This window comes from Peromyscus maniculatus, chromosome 12 (assembly GCF_049852395.1).
Source record: "Peromyscus maniculatus bairdii isolate BWxNUB_F1_BW_parent chromosome 12, HU_Pman_BW_mat_3.1, whole genome shotgun sequence".
NCBI lineage: Eukaryota > Metazoa > Chordata > Mammalia > Rodentia > Cricetidae > Peromyscus > Peromyscus maniculatus.
In genome coordinates, this window is record NC_134863.1 from 12958963 (window position 1) to 12986698 (window position 27736).

Sequence of the window (27736 nt, forward strand, 5' to 3'; positions counted from 1 at the left end):
CCATCATGTGACAACTTGGCTCTGAGTGACTTTGAATCTGAGCATCTCTAGAAAATATGGAAGCCTTGTTCACCTCTCAGTGTGGTCCTCTAACCAGAGAATCACTAACTGATAGGCACTAGGCAGGTTGAAAATATTGGAGGAAGATCATATATTTCTGCTAAGCTAGGGCCCTTCTATAGTTTCTCATGTAAACAGTGAAGGTAAACAGTGAAAATAAATACATTCTCTACTGTTAGTTACATGAGTAACCAACACAAACCTCATGCTACCTGAGTTCACTCATGTTGCTCACTCTTCTGCCATTTAATAGACACCACAGAGAAATTCTGTAGTGCATCCATTTCCTTGAGGGCAAGTTGTGTGTGTGTTTGTGTGTGTGTGTGTGTGTGTGTGTGTGTGTGTGTGTGTGTGTGTGTGTAGGGAAAACATTTACTTTGTAGTTGGCCATCATGAAGTAAAGTACAGTGGCATTTAAAATAACCCAGGCTGTAGTCTTGGACTTATATGAGCTGACTTGCCTAGATAGCAGCTGTTGGGTGTCACAGTATGATGAGTTCACAATGAACGTTCTATGACATGCTGCTGACATGTACTTAGATATGTTCGCACCGCAGTGCAGAGTGCCAGTATATATTGCGACTTGCCTCCAATATACACGCTTATAGATACAGAGATATTGTTTTGGAATTAGAGTATAATGGGGAACTGCTGTAGTCGAGGTATGACATTACTAGCCATTGAATACTTCAATTAGACTGGTTAATGTTTCTCAAAATATCTTTAAATATTTATAACTTCTGTGTTGTTAGAATTATGTTTTATTATGTATTATGTATATTCTATTCTCTATGAAATACTTTGAAATACAGTCCAGAAGAGGCTAGCTCCCCAGAACTGCTCCAGGGTTGTGAATAGAAGACCTCTTTCAGAGCTATAGCTGTCTTCATGAATTGTTCAAAACCTAAATATAGAGATGTTCATATTTGTGAAGAGCTGTTAATTAAGATTGTATGTTTTCAATGATCTTATAATACTAGACATTTTAATATGTAATGTTAATCCATCAAGAATTCTGGGGTTCATTTCATTAAACAGGTATACACTGACCATGGTAAAGTAGCTAGAATATTCTAGAGAACAATGCTGGCTATTTTTAGGCATGGACATTTGATTGATTGTATACTTAGGTCAACATAGGAATCATTTAAAAATCTATACCTCTTTTCAATAGAGATTGGTAAATTTGAAATGTAGGTCTTTAGGACTATCAGTCATATGCCATTGAAGAACAGTGACCTGGGAATTTAAAATTCAGGACTTTGGATAGCAGGATATTTTACAATATCTAACCTTCCCAAGTGTTGACACTGCTTGGGTTATATTCATTAAATGACTCAGCAACAGCATAGACACATGTTCTTCTTTATTGACTATGTGAATTCCCAGGGTGGAATAACACAACAGAGAGAGAGAGAGAAAGAGAGAGAGAGAGAGAGAGAGAGAGAGAGAGAGAGAGAGAGAGAAGGGGAGGGGAGGGGAGGGGAGGAAGGGAGAGAGTGGAGAGAGGGAGAGGGAGGGAGAGGGAGGGAGAGGGAGGGAGAGGGAGGGAGAGAGAGAGAGAGAGAGAGAGAGAGAGAGAGAGAGAGAGAGAGAGAGAATATGCTTAAGTAGAAGAGCCAAGATGTGAACCCAGACATATTGCCCACTATCCTGAGTCTCTAAACACATGTCAGGATATCTGCAAGTCTGTAGAAGTCCTAGGTACTATCTACTTTATGACATAGCCCAGGACAGGTATTGTTACATCAGTGTCACATTTCATCCTAGTCATTATAAGGAAGTACCAGTACTTCTCATCAGTTCACAGATACTTAGGGTTGGGACACTCACCTTTACCCCTGGCCTAAAGACAATTACAAATGGGGAGATCTTTGATTGGTGTCTAATGGCAATACAAATGTGGCCCTTAGAAGTACAGAGACCTTGTGAGCTATACACCCTGAAAGAGTGACACATAAGTACCCAGAATATCTACCCAGTTTTTAGAGTATGCATCACCCTTGAAGCAACTCTCATGTAGAACTGTGTTAAAGGACTTGAATGATCAACAGGATCCAGACAATCATTCTTCCCCATCACTGCTGGTTTTAAATTGGATGCCACAAAACACATGAATACAAAGGTTCATAGAATAGTAAGAAAAGACTAGAAGGAGAAACAAGACACAATATGCTTATTATTGGTTTCCACTCTTCAGTAAATTATTGTTGTATGTCAAAGGATGAAGGATCAATACAGTTACACCATATGCCTCATACTAAATTCACTTCCCCAGTAAAATGTATATGTTATCAAGGCTAAAATTCTATGTTCTTTGTGGTGAATGCAGAATCAGAATGTATCAATTGATGGAGGTTGAAATATGTTTGTGAGATATGCTGAAGGGATTGTTAGTTCTTCTGGGCTTCAAAATGATCTCAGGAATTGATGGTGATATGTTGTTTAATTGTGAGATTTATTTTAATGGAGAGAGTGAGATGGCTCAGTAAGTATCAGTGCTTGTCACCAGACCTGATGTTTTGATTCTGTCCCCAGAATTCACCTAATGGAAGGAGAGACTTGGCCACCAAAGGTTGTCTTCTGATGTGCTCCCTCCCACACTGAATAAATGTATAAAAGCTTTTTAAAACATGCATTCAGTAGTTACATATTGAAACACAGACTCTCACATTGCTTTAGATTCCTATTCTCTAGAAAGCAGGAAAAAAAAACCCTGTTTATTATTATTTTTTTAATCTTTGCCTACATTTGCCATTAGGAAAAACAGTCCAGTAGTCGCTTAACTAAGTCTAATCACATGTACTGATGCCATGCACTTTTATCCATGTCAAGTAAAGATGCTTGGGTGGGTAAATGGTACCATGAACTGACAGTTATTTTTCTGTCCCTCTAGTTACACCTGAACATCAAGTTGCAACACCATCTTCAACTGATGTACAGAAGTCCCCCAGTTCTTTGACAAAGGTAAACAGTTTCTTTATGAAAGAGTGAAAAGCTGCTTTAATGATTCTTCCCTTAGGTTTTGGTGGCTCTCACACTTGAAAAATAAAGTTGGTTAGGTTATCATGGGTGTTAAATAGTATATTTAGGAAGAAGGGAAAACAGAATTTGACCAGATTAGTGATTGCATAGAACACCCACACATGCTTATGTCAGGTATTGATTTTGAGTCAAGGGGACAGGATGTCTTTGGGAGCATGGTGTTCTGCTTTTGACAAAAGTATGTAAATTTCACTTGGAAGTTGATAGGCATATCATCCATGTAGACTTGAATGTTCACGTAAGGGTCTCCCGCTTTTATGACTTCTAGAGCCTCTGGTTTAGGTTAAATTTGATTGTTCCCCAAAGATCAATGTTGTGGAAGCTTCATATGCCCCAGTATAGGGTGTCCAGTTGCTCAGAACTCTAAGTCATGGGATGCACGTACATTATTAGAGTGCCTCATAAAAGGGCATAGTAGTAATATAGTAATCATAATAATCAGTAGAATACAGGAAACTTAGATATTTTTGTACCACTCTAGAAATCACAACAGAGATGGGGCTATTTTTTTCTCAACACAGAAACACCAACTCATCCTAAGCCTATGAGGTCTTAAATAAGGGCGATTACAATTCTGAATACCTTAAATATCCTAAAACTATGGCATGTAGGACTGGGTCTCATACAACCCAGACTTGCCTCACACTGCTGGTCTCCTGCGTTTCTACCACCCAAGTGCGGGAGCTACAGGTGTAGACCAGTATGCCTGACTCAAACACATGGAAGTGCACGTTATCCTCGGTGACCACGAAACCCTCGGCCTCGACTGGGGTGCGTGCGTGCGTGCGTGCGTGCGTGCGTGTGTGTGTGTGTGTGTGTGTGTGTGTGTGTACACGCGCGCGCGCGCGTGTGTAAGGGGGTCCTACCCAACTCATGGACACACCCTTCCCTAAGATCCTGGCCTCGAGAGGAGGCCGGACGGGGCCTGTTTGGGGCCCTCCTTGAAGAGAGGGGGGACATTTTCCAGTCAGAATTCACGTCCTCTTCCAACACCCCCGCCCCCGGCCAGCCCCGGGGCCATCTGGGGTCAACAAAACGGTATTTCCCCTTCTGGAAGCCCCTGCCAACACCATGTGCAGACCGGAGTCCTCAAGTCAACCTCGCCCCCGCTCAGCTGCCGCCAGGAGAGAAGAGAGGCACCACGCAGCCAGCCACGCTTCCAGCTTGTGAAAAACCGCGGGAAGCCTGGGCGCGGGCGGGCAGGCGCGGCCCTCCCGGGGCACCGGAGCTACGGTCTGCGCAAGCGCAGAGGGCGGCCGTGCAGGGAGGCGCCGGAGAGCCACCGGGCCGCGGGGTTTCTCTGCCCGGGAAAGTCAAAGGCGGAGCCCGGGGCGTTTGTTCGCGAGGCGCGCAGCCGGAAGCGGGCAGCGGAGAGAAACCTGTTGTGGCGATGGGGAGACCCCAGCCCTGCCACGTCAGCCCCTGCTGTGTCAGAAAACCCCGGCCTCGCTCTCCTCATGCCCTGCCCGGTTCCTGGACGCTAAGGTCTTTTTTCTAAGATGCCGCCGCTGGCATCCTGGACTGTGGGCCCGGAAGAGAGAGAGGGACTCCCGAGGCATCAGAACAAGGCGTGGCCTTGCGAATCGGACGCCCTGGACCAGGCAGGGAATATGCAGTCTCCGGGAGACCCGTGGGAAGCTGAGGCCGCCTTTGAACTAGCGCCCTCGAAAGCAAACCCCGGCGGCGGGCGCGGGAGAACCAGGCGTCGGCGGCAGTTTTTGGGGAGAGCAAAAGAGCACGTGGTGTTGGCTTTTATGTGGCGGCACGATGTTATTCATTAAGCGGCACTGTTACCGAGCGAGAAAAGGTTCGAGGCACCACGAAACCCACTCTCAGAGTTTATTAGGGAAGGAGGGACAGAAGAGAATGTGCTTGGACCTATGGAAGATCTGTGGGGACAGGGGGAGGAGAAGAAGGGGACAGGAGGCTGTGACTAGCTTTCGTTTTTTTTTTTTTTTTGGTTTTTCGAGACAGGGTTTCTCTGTGTAGCTTTGTACCTTTCCTGGAACTCACTTGGTAGCCCAGGCTGGCCTCGAACTCACAGAGATCCGCCTGCCTCTGCCTCCCGAGTGCTGGGATTAAAGGTGTGCGCCACCACCGCCCGGCCCCTGTGACTGGCTTTTTATGGATTCCCCTGCCCGAGGGCATATGTAGCTATGCCACGTATGCGCATAGATTGCCTGATGCAGCGCATGGATTACATAGGCCATAAAGCCTTGGAATGACTAATCATTTTGGCAGTACATGCTCGGTCATGTAGGGGGGGGGGGAGTGGCCACTGACCAGGAATTCCAACCCATGGGCCACAGAGGGACTCTACAAAGGAAGCCGGTGGTATGACAACCTGAGCTCTGAGCTTCAAGCCTCCTGTCTGGAAAAACTGGGAGTTCTTGGCTCTGTGACTTTTGGCAAACGTATCCTTTCTGTGTCTACATTGCCTTCCTCAATAAAGTAGCAATAACAATATTTACTTAATTGCCTTAAAATATTAAAAGATATTAATCTGTCCTGGCACATAATAAGTGCTCAATAAAGGTTAATTCTTGTTTCAAACAAACAAACAAACAAACAAATCATAGTAACCAGATATAGAGTTGCTCTGTCATGTCGTGATATACCTTAGCTGACCATCAGTGGAGGCGAAACACATAGGGATACCTGATGTGGCCTCTAGTCAGCAAAAGTGAAAAACAGACTAGTGTTTGTCACAAAGAAGACGTCCTGAGATATTCTGTCAGTATCATACGACATACTAATCCAGAATCTTCCACCCAAGGGCTTGGCAATCCTTGGTGTAATAATGCCCAGCAAACACGTGAGCCAAAGTGTTGTACAAACAGAACTCACCATAATCTGAGTCTCAAAGTGTTTTCTTTACTGTGTTTTGCAGGTGGACCCAGGAAAAGACGGATGTGGTATGTATTCCAGAGTCACTGAAGACATGTTTTAGATGTGAATTGTGTGAATACTGGTTGTCTTTTGTCTAGTGTACCACAGTAAGCAAAACACATTCATCAATTGACAGTTGGGAGTTTGATTTAGAAAAAAAAGTGATACCTCAAGTAAGAAATCATAGTCATGTGTCTACAGTTGCTACGTCTAGCTGTGACCTCCTTAGTTTGGGATTTTGTGCACCAGGCTATGTTTAAACTTATTTTATCTAGACAGATGTCCATGTCATTGAACCCAATTTTCAGGAAAACTGTTGTGAAAAAGAAATTAAGGACCTGAGCCCCCATGCCAGCTGGCCATAAGACAACTGTGGAGGGTCTAGCACAGGCTCCATTCTTGTTCTGGGAGACTTTTTTTTAAAAACTGTATTTTGTTTACTCCATCTATGTTGATTGAGTAAACAAAATACAATTTTTTTAGGAGTGGGGGATGAGAACATAGGGAAATGGGAGGGTCAAGCTGGAACAGGGACAGAGTGGGAGGGCAGGGAGGAAGATACCATGATAGATGAGGACATCATGGAAACAGGAAGAGGCAGGGTGCTGGGGAGACTCTCAGGAGTCCACAAGGTTGACCCCACCTTGTTCTGCTGGCAGTGGTCCAGAGGGTGCCTGGACCGGTCTACTCTAGTGACCAGCCTAGCAAATAACCTAGCTGTCATCATAGAGCCTCTGTCCAGTGGCTGATGGAGGCAGATACAGAGATCCACGGCCAGGCACCAGGCTGAGCTCCGGGAATCCAATTGATGAGAGAGAGGAGAGATACTGCAGGTGAGGGACATTGTGATCATGATGAGAGGACGTGCAGAGATAATGGACCACAGTAGTGGGAACACATGAACTGTGGACTGGTGGCTGTGGAGCTCCCATGGGATTGGACTAGGCCCTCTGGACATGGAAGACAGTTGTTTGGCTCAAACTGTTTGGGGGGCACCCAGGCAGTGGGATCGGGATCTGTCCCTGGTACATGGGCAGGCTTCTGGGAATCCGGTGCCTGTGGTGTGACACCTTGCACAGCCTTGGTGCAGTGGGAAGGGGCTTGGACCTGCCTAGGCTCAGTGAGCTGGGCTCTGCTGACTCCCCATGGGAGACCTTGATTTGGGGGATGCGGGGTGGCTTGGGAAAGAGGGTTGGGGATGGGAGGAGGGAGGAGGGGGGTCTGTGGATAGCATGAGGAGTGAGTAGAAAATTTCTTAATAAAGAAAAATAAAATTAAAAAAAATGTAACTGGAAATGAGCCAGCTGGTTTATATTAAAATTGTAAATTCCTTGAGAAAAAAATAGTATTCATGATTTACCTATAACAATGTGTTTAAAGCTCACCACAGCCATATGTAGTGAGTTGATATGTGTTTTCCTAAGCAGATGAATACACCAACGCCCAGAATAAGTGACGAGGATCTTCACATATGCAGTGCAACGACTGCATTTAATACCCTGCCTGCACACATTTAGCAAGTGTGGAAGAAAACAGCCCATGTTGTGGTGTAGTTCACAGATTCTTTGCTTACCACTACATTGAGATAGGATGGATGTGTGCTAGACTTCGTGGGCTCCTTCCAGTAAAACCTGAAAAACTTTAAGGTGTTTAACAATATTAGTATGGACACAAAAAGCAACACAATTTAGGCACAGTGTCCACTAAGAACTCTAGTCTCCACCTGGATGTTGATCTGTGATGTCGGACTTTTTGGACAACATAGTGTTTTGTTTTTGAGACAGGATCTCACTATGTATCCATGGCTCTCCTGGAACTAGCTACATATATACCCTTCTGACTTGGATATCACACAGTTCTGCCTGCCTGTGACTACAGAGAACTGTTACACAAGGAGTTCACTACCACACTCAGTGAGATTATATATTTAAAAATGGGGTGCACTCTATTATGCTCCAGGAGTTTTCTTCTCAGTGGTGATTGGTCCTCATGTTTTCAGTGTGACCACTCATATATGTGTACACACACACACACACACACACACACACACACACACACACACATATATATTCAGCAATGAAGAGTATATGGCTCAGTAACATCATTTCAAAAGTATTTTATGCACAGTGTGTTTACATTTTCAGTACTTTGTTATATGGTAGTTTGTATTAAGAAAAGCTAGTATGCTAATATGGGCTGGAGCTTGTGGCCCAGTTGCCTCAGTGCATGATTAGCATAACCACGCGCAGTTTGCTAATTAAACCCAGAGTTTGACTCCTAATTCTGCTCAAAATGTGCCCAGGATGTCTCAATCTTATTAGTCCTTGTCCTTGAGAAGTGGAAGAAAGAGAGACATAAGTTCGTTCTTTGCTGTAGAAATTTCAGGCTAGACTAGAACACAGATCTGTTCTGGAAAAATTAAACGGCAATATAGAGAAGATAGGACTTTGGTGAGAAAGGCATGAACAGGTATAGTGCGTTCTCGATGCTCCTGCAGTCATTACCCCTATCTTAGCCAGAATTAATAAAGACTGTACAGATGGTCAATGAGGATGTCACCTAGAAAATGACGTGTACAGGCACTGTTTATTATATTACCAATGCACCTGGCTACTGTTCTTGTCAGTTCGTGATGAGGACATATCCAGGCCTGGCTAGTGGAAGGGAAGTTCCTACTCATCCCAACCATCATGTGACAACTTGGCTCTGAGTGACTTTGAATCTGAGCATCTCTAGAAAATATGGAAGCTTTGCTTACCTCTCAATGTGGTCCACTATCTAGAGAATCACTAACTGATAGGCACTAGGCAGGTTGAAAATATTGGAGGAAGATCATATATTTCTGCTAAGCTAGGGCCCTTCTATAGTTTCTCATGTAAACAGTGAAGGTAAACAGTGAAAATAAATACATTCTCTACCGTTGGTTGCATGAGTAACCAACACAACCTCATGCTACCTGGATTCACTCAAATGTAGCTGACTGTTCTGACAATAACAAATACCACAGAGTAATTCGGTAGTATATGTACATTTATTTGAGGTCAAGCTGTGTGTGTGTGTGTGTGTGTGTGTGTGTGTGTGTGTGTGTACATGCATGTATGCATGCATGTGTGTGTATGTGGATGGATATATATATATATATATATATGTATGTATGTATGTTTATTCATATGTTTTGCACTGAGAAGTTTCACAGTATATAGCACCCTAGTAAACACTACTCAGAAAGGAGGGAGTTTATAAAGTTTACCATATTTATGGGACTCCAAGAGAGACATGGACACTGTTTATCAGGTAAAAGCAAACTTAATACAGTCATGTTGCTCTTCTTTTAACAACACCACATTGACATGAATTTAGACTTGCCTACACCACCAATGCAGTGCATGCTGGAGTGTGCAGTGCACTCAGTGATCCTCCTGAAACACCACTGTGACGCTGATGATGGTGCCTGGAGAATGGGCATGCTATGGAGTGTACTAAAACAGACTGGTTTCCTCTATTTTCTGCCATGAAACTGACATAACTGTCTCTACTGTTAATGCAGTCCCAGAATACAATCTATTGGAAAAGAACCATCAACAGCAACACATGGTTGCTTCTGAGAAGGCTGAAGTACCGGAAGTCCAGGCAGACACTTCTGGCCATGTACCATCTACTGAAAGAGAAGGTACTGTTGAAATGCATTAATCTCATTGGGTGACATATGGTAGTTGTGGATCATCATTGTATGATAGGAGGGAAAGGTGATGATATTACCATAGTTTCCTGTGTAGATAATGTTGACTTGCATAGTTCCTCAGCTGAAATTCAACCACACGATTTAAGAATGTAATGTAAATTCACCTTTTGCAAACATTGAGTAATAAGAAACAGAGGAAAGGTGAACTCAATCTTGTCTCTGTCACTGTCCCTTCACCTGGTGTAGGCAGGAACAGGTGAGGCAACCTCTCTGTTACTTTCTCCCACATACCGGTGATGTAGATGAACTGAATGTAAACAAGCTCAAGATTGGCATGGTCATTGTCAAAATTGTCAAGAGTGAGCACAAAATTTGAAACAGATAACAGCATTTCTAGTCTGACCAAAGGGGAGTGGGTCTCTGGAGTAGTGTGTCACACCCTATGCTTATGGGAAAGAACAGAGGCAAGGTCATGGAAGGAGGTTTCTGTGTTCTTCCTTTTCAAAGGCATCATGGTAGCCTTGTCAGGGGTAATATTCTTGGGTTCATCTCTGTCATTTGAAGGCAGTCTTTCAACACTTAGCGCTTATCCCCATTTACCACTACCAAGTGTCCAAGCCTGTCATTGTACTTAGTAGCTCTCCATGGAATTTGTGCATAAGGTTCTTTCCCAGTTTGTGTGATAAAATACTATGACCCAAACATGCCAAAGAAGGAGTGCTTGTTTTCCCATGATACTATGAGTATGGTGTGCATATTTGCTGAGCAACCATAGATACAGGAGCCTGAGGCAGAGGTCCAGTGCAACAGAAATAGAGAAAAGGAGTGTTTCTTTATGCTCAGCTCACCTTCTCCTTCTACAGTCATGGATCTCAGTCCAGGAGTAATGTACTAACAGCTGAACCATTTGCTACCTCAGTTAACCTTGTCAAGATAATGCCATAGAGGCATCACCAGAGCCCTGACCTATCAGTTGACTCCTGATATTTGCCATCACCATGCCCATAAACAGTTTGGGGTTCCAGTCTATGATAAAGCCAGTCTCTCTGGTGATAGACAACTTGCCCCTGTGCATTCAAATGTGTGTATAAATTTCTTACCAAGTGGTCCTGGTGATACTGAATGAGCAGATCCTGTCCCTGGGTCCCCTGGGACATTTGTAGTAGTGCTTTCTTGGTCTTCTGTTGATCATTTAGTCCATCTTCAAAGGACAACCAAAGATTAGACAGCTAAATAGCTAGCAGGCTTCTGTTGTATGGCCTCATTGCAACACTGGCAATGTCCTGACAAGTAAAGACCTCATATATGTCTTTAGCTTTTACCAGTCTATGTTCCTTGACTTTAAGTGCCATGCTAGGTGATTTCAGTCAAGGGAGATTTCAGGCTGATATCTATCATGGAACCTTTGACTTAATGGATGAGAAAGGGTCTGCCCTTTGGGTGATCTTTGGTGCTTTTAGAGACATCCTTGCTTCAGCCTCCAATATGCAGAGACTGTGTTTGTGAGTTTTCCTAAAATATTGCCCATGTTCCTCATAATACAGGTTATACACCCGAGGGGGTCAGCTCTCCAGACACCTGCAGGAGGTGCCTGTCCCCTGTGCTGTCACTACTCGAGTCTCTCACTCTTGGCGTGGTCTGACCTGTCTCTTCTTTCCTGGGGACATGAGTTTATGCTCTAAGGAGTCTCTCTTCTCTACGTGGCTTTACTTTTTCTACTTCAGTAGGCTCACAGCCCAGGCCCATCAGAACTACGTCTGCATCCCTTGGATTCTCTCAGTCTGCAGTTTTTTTTTAACTTCCTATTGTGCACTATATCTGTAGGTTCAATGCATACTGTCCTCTTCTGACCTGTGTGTGACAGAGAGACAAGATTCTCCTCTAGCCCCCCCGACTTTCATCTCCGTTCTTGTTACCTCTTGCCACCCTCTCCCTCGCTCCAGCCACTTCCCTTTCATTATTGCCATGTTTCTTGGTCTGGAAAACCTTGGAGGCCTATGTGGTCCATTTTTCCAGTTACTTTATTGGTTATTTTGTGTACTGGAACACGTTGTCCAGGCAATGTGGACTAATTCCCACACATGTTCTCATCTTGTCCTGGGTGTTCCAGGTCTTTCTGTAATCATTTATTGTCTCACAAAGCTCATGAGATTGAAAAGATCAGTGGAGAGAACAGAAAAGAACCTTTTTCAGAAAAATATGTCTGGAAAGTCAGTTGACTCTCTAGAAAGGGTGTGGATCAGACCTTTATTACATGTATATAGATAAAAGTCTCCTGATGGCCAGCTGAGGTTGATGAGAGTAGCAGCTATCCTGCGTTCAAATCATCTCAGAGACTGATTGAACTCTGTGATTTTTATCATAAGGTTACTTTTCTGTGGTTCTTGAGTGTGTAGCAGTAAAAGCACATGTGGTAAAGACTGAGATCAATAATTTGAGCCTGGAACCTTCATGGTTGACTGAGAGAACCAGGTGCAGAAGGGTCACTTCTGCTGGATGCACTGCCAGCTGTTGAGCATCCCAAATATAATAAATGTAAAAAGAAATTTTTTGAAAGATTTATTTAATCCTTACATGATACAACTATTCTTTCACACTGCTTAAGATTCAGATTTCATAGAAAGGAAAATATATCTGTTCCTCATTTCTCTCCAGACCTGTACGGGGCCTTAATTTGTCTTCCTGGAAGACAGTCCAGTGACAACCCAACCATATTTTCCATTAGATTTAGTTGCCATGGAAGAATCCTCTTGTACACTGTAAAGATTTGTCACTTGAATTGATTTAATAAAAGGCTAATTGGCCAGTAGCCAGGCAGGGCGACCAAACTGAGAATGCAGGGAAGAGGAAGGGCAGAGTCAGGAGTCCCCAGCGAGACCCAGAGGAAGCAAGATGAGAATACTGTAGGGATAAAAGGTACCACACCACGTGGCTAACTATAGATAAGATATGGGTTAATATAAGTGAAAGATCAAGTTATTAATAAGCCTAAGCTACCGGCCAAGCATTTGTAAATACTATAAAGCCTCGGACGCAATTATTTCAAAAACAACTGCTGAATGTTTAGGTGTTGCTGAGGGGACAGAAAAGTCTGATGATATTTAGACCCATGTACTAAATCCATGCAGTTTTATCCACATCAAGCAAAGATGCCCTGTAATAATACTAAGTCCCGTGAGCTGAGAATCGCTTCCTTTCCCCTAGTGTCCCCTGAACCTACCACCAGTGCGGCCTCACCCCGCTACAAGAAACATCGACGAGTGAAGACTGTGAGGGTAAGAGGGCCTTTCCTTTCTCTGAGGTAGAAAGGTTACCTCAGTAGTCCCCTTGTGCTTCAGTGGGTATCACATTTCATTCATTAAACTGATCTGAGTCATCACGGATATTAGAGAGCTTATTTAGGAAGAGGAGGGAATGGAACTGTACCAACTTGGTCCTGATCAAGACAGCATACATCACAATGTGGCACAACTTTGTGTCCTGCTGTATGAGTGCTCCCACCAAGGTGGGGGCCTCTAGTTTACACCAGTCCTCATGGTTGAAAGATCCTCTGAACATCCTCAAGCTGGACACACTAAGCTTCCAACCATATACTCAAGTTATTTGTAAACCATAGTCTAGAAACAAAAAATACCTTAGTGAAACATAAAAGTTTTTATAGATGGTATGTGATGTAAGTTTTGCAACCCTCTATAGGCCAGATAGGTTTACCTGATCTGCCACTGAATAAGAAAAAGTATGCCCAGTACTAGTTTGTATCACAAAGGACAGAGTCCCAGATCTCTGTGACATCATCGAATAATGTACCCATTAATATAGTCTCTTTGTTACTACTCTTCTCTGTCCAGTCACACGATGTTAGTGGGCAAAACAGCTTTGTAGACATTGCTCAGCATGATCATGACATTAAATATTTTCTTTCCTATTGATTGCAGGCGAAGACCAAAAAACATAGATGTGGTATGTATTGGGGGATCATTTTCCTAAGACAAAACTGAGGTAGGAATTGTGAAAACACTGGTTGTATTTTGTGTGATACACCACTGTGATGTAAGATATTAATGATATGAGAATTGTTGTGTTAATTTTTCTCTTAGTTTCTTTTGAAGGCAAGGGCCACAGCAAGTAAGTAATCATGGATATTTCTATGGTTCTTGTGTTCAAAAGAAATCTTTTGTTATTTGAGGGTATTGTACTTCAATTCTTGTTTAAATCTGTTTTCCCCCCAAAAGTAGGATGCCTTTTTCACAACCTAATTTCCAGTTACTGATGTGTAAATTGAAAATCAGAATACAAGGTAACTACAAAAATGTGTTCAAACCTCATCTCAGATATGCAGGGTCAGTTACATGCTTGTGTTCCTTCATAAATGAGTTAACTAGAACTCAAGAGGTAGTGATGAGGCTCCTTAGCTGTGCATCTTAAGAGCCACTTCTTACCTCATCAAGGGCACAGTAATCCCCGTGGAGAGCTCTGTCCTCTTACATCTGTCTGCAGTAAGGCAGATCGATAGGGATCCCAAACACTGCAGTGACGGCTGTGGTGGTTGGAAGTCCTAGGAAATGTCACTCAGCATGCAACAGACAGTCACTGCTTTGAATGCTAGAGGAGCACAGTGCTCCTTTTAAGATGACAGAGTCTCACAATTAAATAAAATATACAGAGGAGTAGGATGGATATTTCTAAAATGGGTTTCTCTGGGATCTGGAGAATAGCATGAACAGAGTAGACAACAGAAGCATGGGCCCAAAGAGGAACACAATTTAAGTACATGTGCACTGAGAACTGCAGTCACCACCTGGAGGTTGATGTGTGCTACCTCATTCTCTGAGAATATATTGCTTTTGGGGGCAGGTTTCAGGGACTCACAGTTTGTCCTTATCTATACTGGAACTACCTACTTATGTACCATACTGGCCTAGAAATCACAGAGCTTCACCTCCTCTGCCTACAGAGAACTGTTATGAAAGCAGTGCACTCCATATCCAGTGGGAATACATCTTTAAAGGTTGGGTACACTCTGCTCCATGTGTTTTTCCTCTCAGGGTTGGTCAGTGCCTGTGATTTGAAGGTGAGCACTCATTAGGTACATGTATTCAGCAAGGAAACACACACACTGTCACACTGCCATGAATTTAGGACTTGCCTACACCACCAATGCGGTGCATGCTGGAGTGTGCAGTGCACTCAGTGATGCTCCTGAAACACCACTGTGACTCTGATGATGGTGCCTGGAGAATGGGCATGCCATGGAGTATACTAAAACAGACTGGTTTCCTCTATTTTCTGCCATGAAACTGACATAACTGTCTCTACTGTTAATGCATGCCAGTTTCCAGAATTAAAAGAAGACTCTTTGGGAAAGGGAAAATATCCCCCAAGGATGCTGAAGTACCGGAAGTCCAGGCAGACACTTCCGGCCATGTACCATCTACTGAAAGAGAAGGTACTGTTGAAATGCACTAATCTCATTGGGTGACATATGGTAGTTGTGGATCATCATTGTATGATAGGAGGGAAAGGATGATATAACCATAGTTTCCTGTGTAGATAATGTTGACTTGCATAGTTCCTCAGCTGAAATTCAACCACACGATTTAAGAATGTAATGTAAATTCATCTTTTGCAAACATTGAGTAACAAGAAACAGAAGAAAGGTGAACTCAATCTTGTCTCTGTCACTGTCCCTTCACCTGGTGTAGGCAGGAACAGGTGAGGCAACCTCTCTGTTACTTTCTCCCACATACCGGTGATGGAGATGAACTGAATGTAAACAAGCTCAAGATTGACATGGTCATTGTCAAAATTGTCAAGAGTGAGCACAAAATTTGAAACAGATAACAGCATTTCTAGTCTGACCAAAGGGGAGTGGGTCTCTGGAGTAGTGTGTCACACCCTATGCTTATGGGAAAGAACAGAGGCAAGGTCATGGAAGGAGGTTTCTGTGTTCTTCCTTTTCAAAGGCATCATGGTAGCCTTGTCAGGGGTAATATTCTTGGGTTCATCTCTGTCATTTGAAGGCAGTCTTTCAACACTTAGTGCTTATCCCCATTTACCACTACCAAGTGTCCAAGCCTGTCATTGTACTTAGTAGCTCTCCATGGAATCTGTGCATAAGGTTCTTTCCCAGTTTGTGTGATAAAATACTATGACCCAAACATGCCAAAGAAGGAGTGCTTGTTTTCCCATGATACCATGAGTATGGTGTGCATATTTGCTGAGAAATCATAGATACAGGAGCCTGAGGCAGAGGTCCAGTGCAACAGAAATAGAGAAAAGGAGTGTTTCTTTATGCTCAGCTCACCTTCTCCTTCTACAGTCATGGATCTCAGTCCAGAAGTAATGTACTAACAGCTGAACCATTTGCTACCTCAGTTAACCTTGTCAAGATAATGCCATAGAGGCATCACCAGAGCCCTGACCTATCAGTTGACTCCTGAGATTTGCCATCACCATGCCCATAAACAGTGGTGATCAGTTTGGGGTTTCAATCTATGATAAAGCCAGTCTCTGGTGAGGGACAACCTACTCCTGGGCATTCAAATATACATTTGAAGTACTTACAAAATGGTCCTGGTGGTAAAGAATGAGCAGATCCTGTTCCCGGCTCCCTGGGGACATTGGTAGTAGTACCTACTAGGTCCTCTGTGGACCATTTAGTCCCTCCTTGTAGGACATCGCAGACTGCTAAGTAGTTAGCAGGCTTCTCTAGCAACACTAGCCTCATTCTTACCTTAGCGATGTCCTGGTAAATAGAAGCCTCATGTGTGTCATTAGCTCTAAGCAGTCTATGTTCCTTAACTTTAACTGGCATTCTGTGTAATTTGAGTCAAGGAGGGTTATAGGGTGATATCCTTCTTTGATCCTTTAAATTAATGGATGACATAGGGAGAAAGGATCTGCCCTCTGGATGATCTTTGGTGCTCTTAGAGGCATCCTTGCCTCAGCCTCCAATATGCAGAGACTGAGTTTGTGAGCTTCCCTAAAATACAGCCCATGTTTCTCAGAATAAATTGTATGGACAGGAGAGGATCAGTTCTCTATGCACCATAATGTGTGTCTGTTTCTTACGCTGTCAGTACTTGAGTCTCCCACTTTGGCGTGGTCTGACCTGTCTCTTCTTTCCTGGGGACATGAGATTATGCTCTAAGGAGCCTCTCTTCTCTAAGTGGCTTCCCTGTCACTTTTTCAGTAGACTCACAGCCCAGGCTAATCAGAACTATGTCTGCTCCTCTAGGATTCTCTCATTCTGCAGATTTTTTTTTTTTGCTCTCTATCATAGACTATAACTGTGGATTCAGTGTGTAGTGCCTGCTTCTGAGCTGTGTGTGACAGAGAAACAGGATTCCTCTTCTAGTCACTCCCTTTCTGTCTCTCTTCTTATGATCTCCTGCCCCTCTCCTTCCCCAGCCACTTCCCTTTCATAATTGCCACAGAAGCTTATGTGGTTCCTTCTTTGTGTTACCTTATTGTGGGTTCTCCGTACTGCAACACATTGTCCATGCAATGGGTCCTAAGTCCCAGACATGTCCTTATTCTCAGTCCCGGGTGTTCTAGGTCTTTCTGTAATCACTAAATGTCAGTTTCTCACAAAGCTCATGAGACTGAAAAGATCACTGGTAGAGAGCAGAAAAGACCCTTTTCAGAAAAACATGCCTGGAAAGTCAGTTGAGTCTCTAATAAAAGTGTGGATCAGACCTGTACTACAGGTACATAGGTAAAAACTTCACCTGAAGCTGAAGAGAGTAGCCATTGCCCTACCCTGAAAGTCATCTCAGGGACTGATTGTACTCTGTGGTTTTTATCATAAGATTTGTTATAGGGGACCAGTGAGATCTTAGCAGTAAAGGCACTTGCTGTAAAGACTGAGATCAATACTTTGAGCCTGGAACCTACATGGTTGACTGAGAGAACCAGGTACAGAAGGGTTACTTCTGCTGGATGCACTGCCAGCTGTTGAGCCTCTCAAACAGAATACATATAAAAAGAAATTTTTGAATGATTCCCTTAATCATTACACCACATAATGGATTCTTTTACACTGCTTGAGATTACCATTTCCTACAAACAAAAAAAAAATCTGCTCCTCATTTCTCTCCAGAGCTACTCTCTGCCTTTATTTCTCTTCCTGGAAGACAGTCCTGCAACAACCCAACCATATTGTTCATTAGGTTTAATAAGATGTTCCAAGTCCAGTTGCTTTTACTCACATCAAGCAAAGATGCCCTGTAATAATACTAAGTCCCGTGAGCTGAGAATCGCTTCCTTTCCCCTAGTGTCCCCTGAACCTACCACCAGTGCGGCCTCACCCCGCTACAAGAAACATCGACGAGTAAAGACTGTGAGGGTAAGAGGGCCTTTCCTTTCTCTGAGGTAGAAAGGTTACCTCAGTAGTCCCCTTGTGCTTCAGTGGGTATCACATTTCATTCATTAAACTGATCTGAGTCATCACGGATATTAGAGAGCTTATTTAGGAAGAGGAGGGAATGGAACTGTACCAACTTGGTCCTGATCAAGACAGCATACATCACAATGTGGCACAACTTTGTGTCCTGCTGTATGAGTGCTCCCACCAAGGTGGGGGCCTCTAGTTTACACCAGTCCTCATGGTTGAAAGATCCTCTGAACATCCTCAAGCTGGACACACTAAGCTTCCAACCATATACTCAAGTTATTTGTAAACCATAGTCTAGAAACAAAAAATACCTTAGTGTAATATAAAAGTTTTTATAGATGGTATGTGATGTAAGTTTTGCAACCCTCTATAGGCCAGATAGGTTTACCTGATCTGCCACTGAATAAGAAAAAGTATGCCCAGTACTAGTTTGTATCACAAAGGACAGAGTCCCAGATCTCTGTGACATCATCGAATAATGTACCCATTAATATAGTCTCTTTGTTACTACTCTTCTCTGTCCTGATTTCAGTCACACGATGTTAGTGGGCAAAACAGCTTTGTAGACATTGCTCAGCATGATCATGACATTAAATATTTTCTTTCCTATTGATTGCAGGCGAAGACCAAAAAACATAGATGTGGTATGTATTGTGGGATCATTTTCCTAAGACACAACTGAGGTAGGAATTGTGAAAACACTGGCTGTATTTTGTGTGATACACCACTGTGATGTAACATATTAATGATTTGAGAATTGTTGTGTTAAATTTTTTTTCTTAGTTTCTTTTAAAGGCAAGGGCCACAGCAAGTAAGTAATCATGGATATTTCTATGGTTCTTGTGTTCAAAAGAAATCTTTTGTTATTTGAGGGTATTGTACTTCAATTCTTGTTTAAATCTGTTTTCCCCCCAAAAGTAGGATGCCTTTTTCACAACCCAATTTCCAGTTACAGATGTGTACATTGAAAATCAGAATACAAGGTAACTACAAAAATGTGTTCAAACCTCATCTCAGATATGCAGGGTCAGTTACATGCTTGTGTTCCTTCATAAATGAGTTAACTAGAACTCAAGAGGTAGTGATGAGGCTCCTTAGCTGTGCATCTTAAGAGCCACTTCTTACCTCATCAAGGGCACAGTAATCCCTGTGGAGAGCTCTGTCCTCTTACATCTGTGTGCAGTAAGGCAGATCGATAGGGATCCCAAACACTGCAGTGACGGCTGTGGTGGTTGGAAGTCCTAGGAAATGTCACTCAGCATGCAGCAGACAGTCACTGCTTTGAATGGTAGAGGAGCACAGTGCTCCTTTTAAGATGACAGAGTCTCACAATTAAATAAAATATACAGAGGAGTAGGATGGATATTTCTAAAATGGGTTTCTCTGGGATCTGGAGAATAGCATGAACAGAGTAGACAACAGAAGCATGGGCCCAAAGAGGAACACAATTTAAGTACATGTGCACTGAGAACTGCAGTCACCACCTGGAAGTTGATGTGTGCTACCTCATTCTCTGAGAATATATTGCTTTTGGGGGCGGGTTTCAGGGACTCACAGTTTGTCCTTATCTATACTGGAACTACCTACTTATGTACCATACTGGCCTAGAAATCACAGAGCTTCACCTCCTCTGCCTACAGAGAACTGTTATGAAAGCAGTGCACTCCATATCCAGTGGGAATACATCTTTAAAGGTTGGGTACACTCTGCTCCCTGTGTTTTTCCTCTCAGGGTTGGTCAGTGCCTGTGATTTGAAGGTGAGCACTCATTAGGTACATGTATTCAGCAAGGAAACAAACACACTGTCACACTGCCATGAATTTAGGACTTGCCTACACCACCAATGCGGTGCATGCTGGAGTGTGCAGTGCACTCAGTGATGCTCCTGAAACACCACTGTGACTCTGATGATGGTGCCTGGAGAATGGGCATGCCATGGAGTGTACTAAAACAGACTGGTTTCCTCTATTTTCTGCCATGAAACTGACATAACTGTTTCTACTGTTAATGCATGCCAGTTTGCAGAATTAAAAGAAGACTCTTTGGGAAAGGGAAAATATCCCCCAAGGATGCTGAAGTACCGGAAGTCCTGGCAGACACTTCTGGCCATGTACCATCTACTGAAAGAGAAGGTACTGTTGAAATGCACTAATCTCATTGAGTGACATATGGTAGTTGTGGATCATCATTGTATGATAGGAGGGAAAGGTGATGATATTACCATAGTTTCCTGTGTAGATAATGTTGACTTGCATAGTTCCTCAGCTGAAATTCAACCACACGATTTAAGAATGTAATGTAAATTCACCTTTTGCAAACATTGAGTAACAAGAAACAGAGGAAAGGTGAACTCAATCTTGTCTCTGTCACTGTCCCTTCACCTGGTGTAGGCAGGAATAGGTGAGGCAACCTCTCTGTTACTTTCTCCCACATACCGGTGATGGAGATGAACTGAATGTAAACAAGCTCAAGATTGACATGGTCATTGTCAAAATTGTCAAGAGTGAGCACAAAATTTGAAACAGATAACAGCATTTCTAGTCTGACCAAAGGGGAGTGGGTCTCTGGAGTAGTGTGTCACACCCTATGCTTATGGGAAAGAACAGAGACAAGGTCATGGAAGGAGGTTTCTGTGTTCTTCCTTTTCAAAGGCATCATGGTAGCCTTGTCAGGGGTAATATTCTTGGGTTCATCTCTGTCATTTGAAGGCAGTCTTTCAACACTTAGCGCTTATCCCCATTTACCACTACCAAGTGTCCAAGCCTGTCATTGTACTTATTAGCTCTCCATGGAATTTGCGCATAAGGTTCTTTCCCAGTTTGTGTGATAAAATACTATGACCCAAACATGCCAAAGAAGGAGTGCTTGTTTTCCCATGATACCATGAGTATGGTGTGCATATTTGCTGAGAAATCATAGATACAGGAGCCTGAGGCAGAGGTCCAGTGCAACAGAAATAGAGAAAAGGAGTGTTTCTTTATGCTCAGCTCACCTTCTCCTTCTACAGTCATGGATCTCAGTCCAGAAGTAATGTACTAACAGCTGAACCATTTGCTACCTCAGTTAACCTTGTCAAGGTAATGCCATAGAGGCATCACCAGAGCCCTGACCTATCAGTTGACTCCTGAGATTTGCCATCACCATGCCCATAAACAGTGGTGATCAGTTTGGGGTTTCAATCTATGATAAAGCCAGTCTCTGGTGAGGGACAACCTACTCCTGGGCATTCAAATATACATTTGAAGTACTTACAAAATGGTCCTGGTGGTAAAGAATGAGCAGATCCTTTTCCCGGCTCCCTGGGGACATTGGTAGTAGTGCCTACTAGGTCCTCTGTGGACCATTTAGTCCCTCCTTGTAGGACATCGCAGACTGCTAAGTAGTTAGCAGGCTTCTCTAGCAACACTAGCCTCATTCTTACCTTAGCGATGTCCTGATAAATAGAAGCCTCATGTGTGTCATTAGCTCTAAGCAGTCTATGTTCCTTAACTTTAACTGGCATTCTGTGTAATTTGAGTCAAGGAGGGTTATAGGGTGATATCCTTCTTTGATCCTTTAAATTAATGGATGACATAGGGAGAAAGGATCTGCCCTCTGGATGATCTTTGGTGCTCTTAGAGGCATCCTTGCCTCAGCCTCCAATATGCAGAGACTGAGTTTGTGAGCTTCCCTAAAATACTGCCCATGTTTCTCAGAATAAATTGTATGGACAGGAGAGGATCAGTTCTCTATGCACCATAATGTGTGTCTGTTTCTTACGCTGTCAGTACTTGAGTCTCCCACTTTGGCGTGGTCTGACCTGTCTCTTCTTTCCTGGGGACATGAGATTATGCTCTAAGGAGTCTCTCTTCTCTAAGTGGCTTCCCTGTCACTTCTTCAGTAGACTCACAGCCCAGGCTAATCAGAACTATGTCTGCTCCTCTAGGATTCTCTCATTCTACAGATTTTTTTTTTTTGCTCTCTATCATAGACTATAACTGTGGATTCAGTATGTAGTGCCTGCTTCTGAGCTGTGTGTGACAGAGAAACAGGATTCCTCTTCTAGTCACTCCCTTTCTGTCTCTCTTCTTATGATTTCCTGCCCCTCTCCTTCCCCAGCCACTTCTCTTTCATAATTGCCACAGAAGCTTATGTGGTTCCTTCTTTGTGTTACCTTATTGTGGGTTCTCCGTACTGCAACACATTGTCCATGCAATGGGTCCTAAGTCCCAGACATGTCCTTATTCTCAGTCCTGGGTGTTCTAGGTCTTTCTGTAATCACTAAATGTCAGTTTCTCACAAAGCTCATGAGACTGAAAAGATCACTGGTAGAGAGCAGAAAAGACCCTTTTCAGAAAAACATGCCTGGAAAGGCAGTTGAGTCTCTAATAAAAGTGTGGATCAGACCTGTACTACAGGTACATAGGTAATAACTTCACCTGAAGCTGAAGAGAGTAGCCATTGCCCTACCCTGAAAGTCATCTCAGGGACTGATTGTACTCTGTGGTTTTTATCATAAGATTTGTTATAGGGGACCAGTGAGATCTTAGCAGTAAAGGCACTTGCTGTAAAGACTGAGATCAATACTTTGAGCCTGGAACCTACATGGTTGACTGAGAGAACCAGGTACAGAAGGGTCACTTCTGCTGGATTCACTGCCAGCTGTTGAGCCTCTCAAACAGAATACGTATAAAAAGAAATTTTTGAATGATTCATTTCATCATTACACCACATAATAGATGCTTTTTCACTGATTGAGATTACCATTCCCTACAAACAAAAAAAATCTGCTCCTCATTTCTCTCCAGAGCTACTCTCTGCCTTTATTTCTCTTCCTGGAAGACAGTCCTGCAACAACCCAACCATATTGTTCATTAGGTTTAATAAGATGTTCCAAGTCCAGTTGCTTTTACTCACATCAAGCAAAGATGCCCTGTAATAATACTAAGTCCCGTGAGCTGAGAGTCGCTTCCTTTCCCCTAGTGTCCCCTGAACCTACCACCAGTGCGGCCTCACCCCGCTACAAGCAACACCGACCAGTGACGACTGTGAGGGTAAGAGGGACTTTCATTTCTCTGAGGTAGAAAGGTTACCTCGGTGGTCCCCTTGTGCTTCAGTGGGTATCACATTTCATTCATTAAACTGATCTGAGTCATCACGGATATTAGAGAGCTTATTTAGGAAGAGGAGGGAATGGAACTGTACCAACTTGGTCCTGATCAAGACAGCATACATCACAATGTGGCACAACTTTGTGTCCTGCTGTATGAGTGATCCCACCAAGGTGGGGGCCTCTAGTTTACACCAGTCCTCATGGTTGAAAGATCCTCTGAACATCCTCAAGCTGGACACACTAAGCTTCCAACCATATACTCAAGTTATTTGTAAACCATAGTCTAGAAACAAAAAATACCTTAGTGAAACATAAAAGTTTTTATAGATGGTATGTGATGTAAGTTTTGCAACCCTCTATAGGCCAGATAGGTTTACCTGATCTGCCACTGAATAAGAAAAAGTATGCCCAGTACTAGTTTGTATCACAAAGGACAGAGTCCCAGATCTCTGTGACATCATCGAATAATGTACCCATTAATATAGTCTCTTTGTTACTAACTCTTCTCTGTCCTGATTTCAGTCACACGATGTTAGTGGGCAAAACAGCTTTGTAGACATTGCTCAGCATGATCATGACATTAAATATTTTCTTTCCTATTGATTGCAGGTGATGAATATAAGACATAAATGTGGTATGTATTGTGGGATCATTTTCCTAAGACACACCTGAGGTAGGAATTGTGAAAACACTGGTTGTATTTTGTGTGATACACCACTGTGATGTAACATATTAATGATTTGAGAATTGTTGTGTTAAATTTTTTTTCCTAGTTTCTTTTGAAGGCAAGGGCCACAACAAGTAAGTAATCATGGATATTTCTATGGTTCTTGTGTTCAATAGTAATCCTTTGTTATTTGAGGGTATTGTACTTCGATTCTTGTTTAAATCTGTTTTCCCCCCAAAAGTAGGATGCCTTTTTCACAACCCAATTTCCAGTTACAAATGTGTACATTGAAAATCAGAATACAAGGTAACTACAAAAATGTATTCAAACCTCATCTCAGATATGCAGGGTCAGTTACATGCTTGTGTTCCTTCATAAATGAGTTAACTAGAACTCAAGAGGTAGTGATGAGGCTCCTTAGCTGTGCATCTTAAGAGCCACTTCTTACCTCATCAAGGGCACAGTAATCCCTGTGGAGAGCTCTGTCTTCTTACATCTGCCTGCAGTAAGGCAGATCGATCGGGATCCCAAACACTGCAGTGACGGCTGTGGTGGTTGGAAGTCCTAGGAAGTGTCACTCGGCATGCAGCAGACAGTCACTGCTTTGAATGGTAGAGGAGCACAGTGCTCCTTTTAAGATGACAAAGCCCACAATTAAAGTACAGGGGAGAGTGGGATGAATAGTTCAAAGTCGATTTATCTTAGATCTGATGTATTCCTGTAAGTTTTGGAGAAAAGCATTAACAGATTAGACAATATTGGCATGGGCACAAAGAGCCACAAAATTTAAGGACAGTGTGCACTAAGATTTCCAGTCATCATTCATTTAATGATCTGTGCTGCATCATCAATCCAGCAATTCATTTAAATTTTATTTTTTTAATTATTATAATTTTATTAATTTTGATATATTTATGCACCATATTTCATCTTATTCATCCCTTATAACTCTTACTGTTCATAGATCCTCTCCCTTTTTACATTTTTCCAAATTTTATCCTTAAAAAATAACTTGCTAGTCCATTTTATGTTAAACATATATGCAAACATGTAGGGGCATCCACTGAACCTGGGATAATGCTACAGGGACAACACCTTTAATTAATCTCTCCCTCCCTCACACAGAAGCCATAAATTACCAATAGCTTCTTAGTTAGGGGTGAGAAATGTTTTTGAACCTCTCTTCCCTACAAACCACACTGTTGACCTCTTTGATCTTATATGGGTCCTATGCGAGCAACCAACAATATACTTGTAAAGGAGAGCTGGACAGTGAGCAGTAAGGCTACTTCCTGTCATGGGTAGTTAGACTCCATGTTGCCTATTCCATTTTTGCTCTTGGTGCATTTACACAGGCAGCAGGGAAGAGTGCCACTGGGCATCATTCTATCCACATTGGTGGTGTCTACATGCTCGGGCTCTCACCAGTGAGCTGATGTGTTAAGTGGCGCTCTTATGGTGATTGGCTTAGTACATGCCTATCGTGTCTAAAAACCCGAGTTTCATCCCAAGTACTCAATGTAATGTACCCAGGATTACACAGTCTGTAATCTTTGATTTAGAGTGGTAGATTCAAGAAAGTCATAAGTTCAAGACCAGCCTTTTCTAAATAGTGAATTTTAGGCCAGCCTGGGTTAGAGGCCTTTTTCATCAACAAAACATAACAAATAATCAATGAAAAAACAAAAATAATAAACTGAAATAGAAGATCTGTTGATGGAAGGAGAGTGTATAGAAGCTGACTCTGCCAGTAACAGGTTGACTGAATTGCAGAGGTTGGCCACATGCCCATATATATGTATGTGATTAGCACAAATTGAACTTGGTGAATTACTTAGGGAGACTAAAAGAGCACAGAGCTGGTAAGGAGTGGAGAGATATGAATGGAATCAAGAGAGTTAGGGTGATGAGTGGAGATGAATATGATCAAAATACATTTTATGGAATTCTCAAAGAATCACATATTTTATTAAAAACGATGAGGGAACAGTGAGCAGATAAGACGCACTGCCATGCCTTGTGCAGCCACTGCCTTCCTCTTATCTCTTGGCACCTCGAGAGTAGTTACACCATGAAGCACTAGACCCCTTTTCTTGTCGGTTCATGTTGAGGGTTTATACAGGGTTGGCCAATTTAAAGGAACTGTTTTTTTTTTTGGTCTAACGTTCATGTGACAATTTCATTTAGAATAACTTAGATTCTGAGTCATCACAGAAGGCACAAGCATAAGTCACCTCTCAGTGTGGGTCCTTGATGATCAGAGTCACTTGCTGAGAGGTACCTGGTAGGATGAAGATGTTGGAGAAAGGCTGTGTTTACTAATTCAGAGACCTTCTACAACTTATTTTGGAAGAAATACATAATTGGAGTCAGGGATCAAAGGCACAGCATCTATCTCTTTGCTTATATCTGGCAGGGACTTTGATCAGAGCATCATGGATATGCCTAACATGGTACCCAAGGTTAAAAAGTTAGAGGAATACACAGCTGCTTACCTTCTGAACCTACTTAAAGTGATACCATATGTCCTGCATGAGCTGTGAAATATCCCGGATAAGAAAAGAATGAAATTAAACAACCACTGGTCACTGTTGTGTAGCACACTAAACACTTGCTCAGGATTCAGTCATTCTTGTCTAATTGAATTGTTTTTACATTTCACAAACATCATAGAACACTTGTACAATCCATGTGCTTTTCCTTAGGGTTTAACATATCTTTTACACCGATAAGACTCCTGGGGGTCCTTATGAATTTTTAGTTCACTGGTGCAAAGATGTGATCACAGCGGGATTGCATAGATTTCACTGTGTCATGATGCTCTAACTGGGATTTGAACGCTGCGTATCAGTCACCACACCAACGTAATATAGTCACATTGCTCTTCCTTCTCTATTGTCACATCTGTACTAATTTAGACTTTACCTACATCATGTGACCATAATAGTCTTTATCTACATCATCATGTGATGCATAATTAATTGGACACTGACACAGTGATCTTCCTGAAGCACCATTCTAATTACAGTGACTTACCTGAAAATAAATAAGGAGATCAAGTGACAAACACTCAACTATTCTAAGTTTCCTCTGTTTGTCTGCTGTGAAGCTGACATAACTTTCCCTGTTGTGACTGCATTCCCTGTTTCTGCAGTACTAAAGAAAAGGACCATCAAAACAACCGTGATCCCACTTGATACAGATGGACCACAAATCATCTCCGGTACCTCCAAAGAAACATACATTAAAACAGAAGGTACTGAGGGAATTATGTTCAGTTATGTATAATAGATGCCCTTTATACTATGCACTATTTATAAATCTATAGAGACGTTTTGCTGTAGTTTTTAGTGTGTAGATACTGTTAATTTATCTAGCTTATCTGTAGAAATACAACCACAGAATTTAAATAGGATAAATAGGTTTAAAGGTTAAAGGTAACCTTTGCCTTTCATTAAGTAGTGGTAAACCATAGGAAACCTGAGACTTTCCTATGAATGAGTATGGCTTCACCTGGGGTAGGCATGAATGACTGAGCCACCCTCTCAGTCACTTTGTCCCAGACATGGATAATGCAGATGTGGAAAGTCTCAAGAGTGATCTGTTTAATGTCCAGAATCTCAAGAATGAGGATGAAATTTGAATTAGATAAAGGCATTTCTAGTCAGGTCCATTGGGAGAGAGCCCTAGGCATGGTCATCTTAGACCTTGTACTTGGGAGGCCAAGGGAGTGGGAAAGATCAGCAAGGACACAGAAACCTGTGTGCTTTTCCTCTTTCCAATGCATAATAGTTAACACTGGTAGGGTTAAGGGTGCTTTGCTCCTGGTTCTGTTATTTAAAGACTGTATTTCCAAGAACACATAGACTGTTCTTCCTCTGCCACTCCCAATGCACAAGCGTTGGA

At 42.6% G+C, this 27736-nt stretch overlaps 1 protein-coding gene across 2 annotated transcripts in view; it reads left to right on the forward strand.

Moving 5' to 3' along the window:
- LOC143268221 (uncharacterized) overlaps positions 1-27736 on the forward strand; it is a 152298-nt gene that overhangs the window by 60082 nt on the left and 64480 nt on the right. Inside the window, exons 1-13 of one of the 2 annotated variants that reach the window (XM_076549357.1) lie at positions 585-722; positions 2957-3027; positions 5996-6020; positions 9542-9664; positions 12881-12951; positions 13612-13636; positions 15009-15122; positions 17953-18023; positions 18691-18715; positions 20090-20203; positions 23034-23104; positions 23773-23797; positions 26985-27086. In XM_076549357.1, the coding sequence (XP_076405472.1) occupies positions 701-722; positions 2957-3027; positions 5996-6020; positions 9542-9664; positions 12881-12951; positions 13612-13636; positions 15009-15122; positions 17953-18023; positions 18691-18715; positions 20090-20203; positions 23034-23104; positions 23773-23797; positions 26985-27086 (859 nt within the window). In that variant the 5' untranslated portion in view covers positions 585-700. Of the gene's footprint in view, positions 1-584; positions 723-2956; positions 3028-5995; positions 6021-9541; positions 9665-12880; positions 12952-13611; positions 13637-15008; positions 15123-17952; positions 18024-18690; positions 18716-20089; positions 20204-23033; positions 23105-23772; positions 23798-26984; positions 27087-27736 lie in introns of those variants that run through there. The other variant, XM_076549356.1, reaches the window with a different exon arrangement.